Source organism: Gavialis gangeticus, unplaced genomic scaffold (assembly GCF_001723915.1).
Source record: "Gavialis gangeticus isolate Ggan-Ray unplaced genomic scaffold, GavGan_comp1, whole genome shotgun sequence".
NCBI classification, from domain to species: domain Eukaryota; kingdom Metazoa; phylum Chordata; order Crocodylia; family Gavialidae; genus Gavialis; species Gavialis gangeticus.
Window position 1 is genome coordinate 48,918,082 of NW_017728998.1, and position 9,191 is coordinate 48,927,272.

At 44.9% G+C, this 9,191-nt stretch overlaps 1 protein-coding gene across 5 annotated transcripts in view; it reads right to left on the minus strand.

Annotated features, from left to right (window-relative positions):
- Window positions 1-9,191, minus strand: part of CNGB1 (cyclic nucleotide gated channel beta 1) — a 158,407-nt gene that overhangs the window by 37,340 nt on the left and 111,876 nt on the right. For all 5 annotated transcript variants that reach the window (XM_019505900.1, XM_019505901.1, XM_019505902.1 and 2 more), the window contains 4 exons: window positions 5,308-5,394; window positions 2,718-2,875; window positions 1,666-1,848; window positions 674-882 (listed from right to left, as the gene is read on the minus strand). In XM_019505900.1, coding sequence (XP_019361445.1) covers window positions 674-882; window positions 1,666-1,848; window positions 2,718-2,875; window positions 5,308-5,394 — 637 coding nt within the window. The remainder of the gene's footprint in view (window positions 1-673; window positions 883-1,665; window positions 1,849-2,717; window positions 2,876-5,307; window positions 5,395-9,191) is intronic.

Below are 9,191 nucleotides of genomic sequence, written 5' to 3' on the forward strand. Positions count from 1 at the left end.
CCCACAAAACAGTGAAAAGCCCATCTCCATCCTCTGTATAATTGCTTATAGATATCTGAAAACAATTTTCAAATCCCCCCACAGTGCTCAAACCTTACCTGTTCCTGCCCAAGGCAGTCTGTACCATGTTCCTGCCCACACCTGCCCCATGCTCATTAACAGCGCTGCTCCAGACCTGGTCCCAGCCACAGCCCTGACCAGTACTGCTCAGTTCTTCCCACCTCCAGCAGTTCCCTGGGTATCACATGCCCAGCCAGTCAGGGGGGAAGCTGCAGCCAGGCAGCTCCTGCCCCAGCATACAGGACTCTAGCCCCAGCTTCTGGCCACCTTCCATCCACTTGGCCCACCCAGCATAAGTAGCCACACTAGCTGGGGCTGGGTGGGAGTGGGTGGGACTCAGCCCCATGCAGAGTGCCATGGGGGCAGCTGCGGGTCAGATACAATCAACTGGTGGGCTGGATCTGGCCCGTGGTCCATATTTTGTCCACGCCTGCTGTAGGGGATACAATAGAAGAGCTGCCTCTTAGTCAGCAGTTCTTATCTCCAAAGGTTTATCAGAAGACCTTTTTATAGATTTGAAGTATCATTGATTTCAGAGAGATAGCCCAAGTAAGCTATATTGCTGCTATAGAATTCTGCCTAAGAGGAGAAAGGGCTACCAGTTGCCACTTACAATGATGTCTCCTCCTCTGACAAACTGTAGGCGGGCCTGAAAGACAAGGATGTCCAGAAGGTAGATGAGGTCACAGAGATAGTCCATAAGAAGCCAGTAATGGATGTTATCTGGTGTCTGGTATGGAAAGGTACAACGGACTGGAATCAGCCAGCAGTTCCAATTCCAGGCCATTACAACAAAGAACAGCCACAGCACGTACATCAGATCTAAGCAGAGGAAAGCAAAGGTGAGAAAAAAGGAGTCAGCAAGTCTTCTCAAATATTCACAGGCTGAGTTCTGCTAATACCATGTCCTGTTTCAAAGCTGCCAAAGATCTAGTGCACAGCAAAAGTAACACCTTCTGAAAAGTACCTCTCAGAAGATTTCTGAGTTCTGTCACCAATGGCACTTGATCAGAAATACCTGCCTACTGCTAACAGGATTGGCCTTATGTGTGAATGAACTGGGCACTAAAATGATGGGTACCAAAATCTGCTAAATTCTCAGCACTCTACCTTAAGAATTAATTTCTAATTTAATTATTTCAAGGTTACTTATTTCTTTGGCTATGACAGCAGGCTCTTGGAGAGAGGCGATTCTTAGAAATGGGTGAGGTATGGGAGGGAAGGGGTTGGTTTTCCAGGGATTTTTCACAGTGGTCTAACCAATTTTTTGTTAGATAAAAGGGCTAAAAGTACTTTGGCATGTTGCCACACACTGACTGAGAAACTTCCTACAGTCACAGCTGTGGAAGAAAACCTTTAGCTACCAACCATATCTAAAGAAAAGTATTGCTTTCTTTTGCACTTCCAAAAGAAAAAATCCAGTCATAGGCACATCCATATGCACATTAAAATTGTTCCTTTCTTCTTTCCCTGGTTTTCTTCCCCCTTTCCATGACCTCCTTCCTTTTCTCCTCTCATTCCTTCCTTATAGTTCTCTCATTCCTTTTACATTCCTGAAGACAGGGGTAGTCTATCTCAACTAAACAATAATTTTCAGTTACTCACTGGTGAGAGGGTCTATGCTACTTGGGAACTGGTAATTCTTCAAGATGTCAAACCAGGGACGGCGTTTGAATTTGCAGCAAAGCATCTCACAGTAATGCTCCTCCTCTTCAACTTTTGCAGCTTCAGGTTTTAATTCAGCAGGGGGTGGAGGCAGTGGTTCTGGAGGCTTTTTCTTGGCAGGGGCTAGGAGAATCCATAGAAACATTGAAAACAGTGCAAATTTTTGCCAAACTACTGGTCTTATATTTGTTTTCTGATCTTTAAGTGTCTATTAAAATGGCCACCTTCATGAAAGGACACTTTACATTAACAGTAAGGAGTTCTTGTTCATGGCTTCAGGCTACCTTCATAGACCAGCCTGTCATAAAGACCTAGAAGTATCTCAGCTTTCATATCAAACCACTCCTGTGTCTTTAACAACAGGAATAACAAAATATATGCAGCCTCTTCGTGGTGAAAAATTCAAAACACTGTTAAGCTAACAATATATTTAGTGTTACAACACTCCTTTGAGTCATGTAGGGGTTGTTACTCCATTTTATACTTGGGGAAGTGTATAGAGGTATTAACCTGAGATGCTCACTAGTCTATTGCAGAATAATGAACAGAATCCAGGTCTCCCAAATCTTTCCTCTGAGCTTTGGTCAAGATGACCACCATCCCTCCTTTTGTAAAGGGTCAAGATTGCCAGTTATGGCACTTTGTATGGGGAACAAATGGGGAGTAGGGACTAAAGTACATTTTTTTTGCATAAAGGATTAGACTGAAATTGCCAATCATTTCACTGAACTCTGCTCCAACAGTATTACTGATATACACAAACCATCTAATCCAAACACATCTGTTCAATAATTCCCTTTTGGAATATATCCCTTTGCTATTCTGGAAGACCAGCTTTCAATGTACAAACTCAAATAATTGCTTTTGTTCCTTGGGCTTTATAAAGCAACAAAAACTATCTGTGTTGCTACAATTTCTGTCCTCATTGACTTTCATCCTTTGACCCACATTATACCCATCACCTAGGAGCTTCCAACTCAGCTCTAACTCACATGCCACGGGGCTTTCATCTTCAGAAGAAACATCTGGGTCAATCAGCTTCTCCTTCACTTTTTCAGTCCTGTCCTTAAAGAGCTTCACTAGCTCCTGCAGCCGGTCATTGATGATTGCACTGCTCTGGCTAGTTGGTGAACCCATGTGATCTGGCATACTGTAGAGAAACCAACACAGAATTTCCTAATTGGTGGAGGGAAGCAAGGGATCTGTTCCAAGATCTATTTTTAAGCTGCAGCTCCTCTTACTTAGAATTTAGCCCTGCCAGGGTTGCCATTGAATATGTTATCATATCACACATAATCTTGTATAAGTTCTCAGATTTCAGTCAATGTCACAGGTTCATGAAGTACAGAAGTTTCAAAGGGCCGCTACTAAAAAAGACTTGGAAATTCCTCAGATCAAAGGCTGCTATCTGTCATGTATCTCTGTGCTTCTGATACTAGGAGAAGGTTTTGGTTGTGTAACATCAGATGGAAAAATGGGGGAAAGTCCAGGAACACCTAGGGTCCAGCTTTTTGGAACTTATTTTTGCTAAAAATTAGGTCAGGTTAAAATTAGATTGCATTATCTGACATAACTGCAAAGTCAAGTTTAACGTATGTGTAGACAAATACCAGCCATGTTTAACTTAATGTTAATTGCTCATTGTTCATCCTAAAGATCCTACATGGTTAGCTGATACAACAGTCCCTATCTATATGGATTGCTAAATCCTACTTAAAAATGAGTTAGTTAAAATAACTCCTCAATGTCTTTTATTGCACTATAATATTCTCTGGGAAGGAAGAACCAGCAGCATACCTACAGGCTGGGGAACTCCCTTCTCATCAGTGCAGAGGCAGAAAAGGATCTTGGAGTCATCATTGATGCCAAAATGAACATGGGCCGACAGTGTGGGGAAGCAGTCAGGAAAGCCAACCATACCTTATCATGCATCCACAGATGCATCTCAAGCAGGTCCAAGGTGATCCTCCCCCTCTATGCGGCACTGGTCAGGCTGCAGCTGGAGTACTGCGTCCAGTTCTGGGTGCCGCACATCAGGAGGGATGTGGACAACATGGAGAGGGTCCAGAGGAGGGCCACTCGCATGATCAGGGGGCAGCAGGGCAGGCCCTATGAGGAGAGGCTACAGGACCTGAACCTGTTCAGCCTCCAGAAGAGAAGGCTGAGGGGGGATCTAGTGGCCTGTTACAAACTAGTCAGAGGGGACCAGCAGGCATTGGGGGAGTCCCTGTCCCCCCAAGCACTACCGGGAGTGACTAGAAATAACGGTCACAAGCTGGCAGAGGGTAGATTCAGACTAGACATCAGAAGGTGCTACTTCACGGTCAGGGTGGCTAGGATCTGGAATCAACTTCCAGGTGAAGTGGTGCTGGCTCCTACTCTGGGGGTCTTTAAAAGGAGGCTGGATGAACACCTTGCTGGGGTTGTTTGACCCCAGTACTCTTCCCTGCCATGGCAGAGAGTCGGACTTGATGATCTGCTCAGGTCTCTTCCGACCCTACCAACAATGAAACTATGAATACAAGCTGGCGATGGTCCTTCTCAAGACTGCTCCATTTGTAGAACATCATAAGGAGATCCAACACTAAGTGTATGTGATAAATATATTCCCTTTGTATTCCACAAGGAAGAAACAGGATGGCTGTGTGGAATCAATAGAAGTTGGCAGCACACCATCTCTCTAATGCTCTTCAAATTAAAAATGCAACTCCTCTTCATATTGAACCAAGTCTTAAAATCATAAGAATACAGGGCTGGAAGGGACCTCATGAAGTCATCTAGTCCAGTCCCTTGCTCAAGGCAGAATCATCCCACTCAAGTATCCATCTAACTTGCTTATTAAAATTTCCAAGGATGGAGATTCAATAACCTCTTAGGTAGCCTGTTTCAGTACTTGACCACCTGCATAGACAGAGATTTCATTCTAATCTTCAACCTAAATTTCCTCTGCTTTATTTGATGCTACTGCTCCTAATCCAGTCCTCTTCTGCCACAGGGAATAGTCTATCTCAATGATTGTTAACCAGGATACCATGACTCCCTGGGATGCCGCAAGATCTTTTGAAGGGTGTCATGAGGTGTGAGAAAATAAGCAGATAAATGCAGACTCAGACTCCTCCCTGCTTGGCTGCTCTCCCGTCCTCACTGCCCAGCCCCTCTCCAGACTCAATAAAGGTAGTTCTTTCAACCTTTCCTCATAAATCCTGAGTTTCATAAAAGACTCAAGTCTTCTAGTGATGCTTATGAAGATGGCAATATTTGGCAATGCATAATTTAAAATAAAATAGATATTAAAATCAACTTTAAAAGGGGTTCTTAGATCTTTGATTCAAAACTATGTTATTTTTTCACCACATAGTACATGTTGTATGATTTCGGATGCAAAAGAACCAAGTCAGTAGTAATAATTAGAACATTTTTACCTAATTACATGCAGAAATAAAGGAGCAGTTTCTACTCTGGCAAATGCATGCTTATTTCCATATTCACTGCACACTCCAAGAACTGCACTTGTACATCTTAATAACTAAACTGATTAGAAAGTGGCTACATAAATCTGGGTTTCTCATTTCAGAAGGTTACCTTCCTTGCCAGTCTCTGGATGGGGATGGCAGTGGAGAGGTAAAAGTGAGTTCCTCCAGGGTGTCATCACGGGATTCGTGCTTCTTCCTAAAGAAAAAAGTAACACCTGATACTTAGCAAATGGAAGCCAACACTCTCCCTTCCCCTCTTGCTTCCTTTGAATTTATCTTCATGTTCTTCTGCCTATTTCTTTTTTCCTGGTTCTCTCCCTATTTTAGGGAAAAATATAAATAGAAAATTAAAAGCAAGATGATGATCTTAGGAAGAGGAATAGTCAGAAGGAAAGTTTTCTTTGCCCCTCCTTTCACTTGCATACATACATATAAATCTCTGTGCAGGCTTTTAAAAAGGAAACAGAAGATCAAAATGGTTTACTACGTAAAACTACAGAACTTCACAGAAAGCTGCAGTCCTGGATCTTGCGTTTCAGCCAAAGAAAGGCAGTCCATAAATGATGCCTGTTGAAAATATATCATTATCCTTATGAAAGCAACAACTTGGTAGGTAATTATGTTAAACATAATATTGCTGACTCTTCTTATTATTAATATTTTTTTCTTCCCTATCAGTGTCAGACAAACATTTACAAATGTTTCCCTCTTTGGGGAAGAAACTCTCTTCTAGGTATCACCTAACACAACAAGAACCTGATCTCTCTCAAGGCCTCTAAGCACTAATGTAATGCAAATACACTAGTGCGCGGCTGCCACAACATCTGAATGGGACCTGGGGGTCACAACCAACCAGAAGATGAATATGAGCCAAGAGTGTGATGAAGTCACCAGCAGAGCAAATAGAACTCTGGTGTGTATCAGCTCATGTGTTGCCAGCAGATCCAGAGAGGTGCTTCTCCCCCTCTACTCAGCACTGGTGAGGCTGCAGCTGGAGTACTGTGCCCAGTTTTTGGCACTGCACTTCAAGAAGGATACGGATAAGCTCAAGAGGGTGCAGAGAAGGGCCACCCACATGATCAGAGGCCTGGACAATAGGTCCTATGAGGAAAGACTAAGCTTCTTCAGTGCGTGTAAGAGTAGGCTGAGAGGTGACTTGATAGCCACCTATAAGTATGTCCAGGGAGAGCACCAAGATCTGGGGGAGCAGCTCTTCAGGAAAGCACCTCTTGGGAAGATGAGGACCAATGGCCACAAACTAACAAAGGGAAGATTTAGACTGGACATAAGGAAGAACTTATTCTCTGTAAGGTTAACTAAAACATGGAACACACTCCTGGCAGACATGGTACCATCGCCATCCTTGGAAGTGTTCAAGAGGAGGCTGGATAAGCACCTCGTTGAGCTAGTTTGACCTCATTAACCTCCTGCCTATGGCAGGGGACCAGACTTGATGATCTTCCAGGTCCCTTCCAGTCCATTGATTCTATGAAATAATAAATCTTCATCCTCATCATAAAATAAAACCAGCATGGGGTTGCTCAGCGTATCATTTGGTAGTAACCTGCACTGTCATTTAGGAAACCTGGTTCTAGAGCAACCATAGGAATACATGTATGCAAAAAGAAGAGGTCATTATAATACCAGAGAAGAAAGTTCTCAGTCTCTGAGAAGTGGGTTTGCCATGGTTAACAGGTGTTAGAGCCCACTATAACAGGCTGAACAAAATACAGTTACAAGCATAGACACAGCACACTAGTTTGCATTTGTATGTCCTATGTGAGAAATCTGGTTACATGAGGAATGAGATGACCCCCTAAGTTACACAGATCATAACGAGTGGCTAAGCAATATTCAGACAAACTCTTCTTATGCAGGTCATTCCTAAAATATATGAAAAATACCCTCCTCATTTTATGCCTTGGTCAAAATTCACTCCAGGGAAACCTGAGTGAATCCCATACCCCACTTTTCCTAGCCATCTCTGCTTGTAGGGACAAAAAACCACAAAACTTTGATTTAAAAGACAGTGAGGTCCAAAATTCTCTCTCAGGTCATTTCAGTAGATGTTTCAGAGCAGGGGTGTCCAACCTCTTTGAATGTGGGGCCAGATCATGAACTTTTTATCACCCAGTGGGCCAGGGAGCCATATTCAAACACCCTCTGTCCTGGGTCAGGGAGACCCTACCTGTGTAGCCCTACTGCACCTGCCTGTTACTGCAAGGTTCATGGTAGCTGCTGGTGGGCAGGGGCAGGAGGGACCCATTCTGCATCCAGCCAGCTACTGCCCCAGAGACTGAAGGGGAGAAATAAATAGCTCCACATCCCCATCCCCTGAGCAGCGCAGCCCCACAAGCTGGCGCTGCCCAAGGGGGGCTGCAGTGAGGCAGCCGCTGCACCGTAGCCCCTCACCTGCTCACCCACATGACCCTGCATACCGTGGTGCCTGGCCACCTGCGCACACAGCCCCAGTGGCCTCAGCACTGCAAGCCTGAAGCGCAGGGTGCGGCAGACACCAGATCCCACCGCCTCACCCCACAGAAGTCATGCCAGGACCCCGCCTGCTGAGGCCCCCCCAGGGCTGCCCTGCTGACTGCCTGGACCAGGCACTGTGCCCAATTCCTGCCCCACAGCCACCGAGCCCGGTGGGTCCCCAGAGGCAGGCAGGATGCCGGGGGCAAGGGGCCAAGCCGGAGAGGAGTAAAAGTAGGTACTGTCGCCAGCTCATCCCGTCAGGCACAGCTGGGGCAGCCCTGTGCCACGCCACGCAGCCCTTGGGGCGGCAGCAGCGGGACCCAGCTCACATGACGAGCCTGGCCCCATGGGGGTGAACAGCTCCCCTCCCTTCCCCCACCTGCCTGTCCTGAGCGAGGGACCTTGGGCCTCAGAAAATGGCTTGGCAGGCTGCACGGCGGTCTGCGGGCTGTATGTTGGACAAGCCTGTTTTAGAAGTAAAACAAACAATAACTTGAACCAGATTCTCTCTCTCTCACGTGTGGTGACATCAAGACTCATGCAGTTGATAGTTCTGAGCTAATTGATAAGACTAGAGAGCTGAAAACAAGGTGCACTGGGCAGATTTAAATGTTAGATGCAAGTAATTCCTGTAGCAAGTACCTAAATGTATCAGGTGAATCTTCACTCGTCTCCTCATTATATAAGGATTAATTTCAGGCTCAGCAAAGTCTTAAGCTTGAACTGTACTTTGGATTAAAAAAAGTAGTTAATAGTTTCCTGGCAGAACAGGACCCCAAGTAAATGAAGCATATTAAGATACAAACATCACATTATTACTTATCTCTAGGGAAAATAAAAATAAACAGGTGCAATGGGCATAGAAGCAACATGAAGAAATGGATGAAACAGTAGTTTCCCCAAAGTGCAATGGTGGACACTAGGGCTGTGCAAAGCTTCAGATCACAATTCGGAGATGATTCGGATGATCTGGAGGCCAAATCTATGAATCCAAATCAAATCGCTGGAAGCTTTAGGCTTTCTGAATCGATTTGGAGCTTCCAAATAGATTCAGAGATTGGGCCATAAAGTATAATGGGGAATCAATGAAATATCTATAACTTTGTTGTCTTTTGGCTGATTCAGATGAAACCTGCTGAGAGCATGATGCATGCCATGGTTCAAGGTGATCAGTGCAGGGGTTTCTGGGAAACTGCACCTCAAAATCCCAAAAGCAAAACTCATGTCGTGTGTGTGTTAAGCCACAATGGGTTGAAAACTGCAGTGGTGGTAGCTCTAATGAAGGCCATCATGCCTGCCAAGTTTCAAAGAGATAGGTGCAGGGGTTTCTGGGAAACTGTACCTCAAGCTACTGACAAGCAAAACTCATGTCACGTGTATGTGTTAAGCCACAGTGGGGTGAAAACTGCAGAGATGGTAGCTTTGCTGGGGCCACAAAGCCTGCCAAGTTTCAAGGAGATAGGTGCAGGGGTTTGGGGGAAACAGTATTGCAAACTGTGGACAAGGAAAACTCGTGAC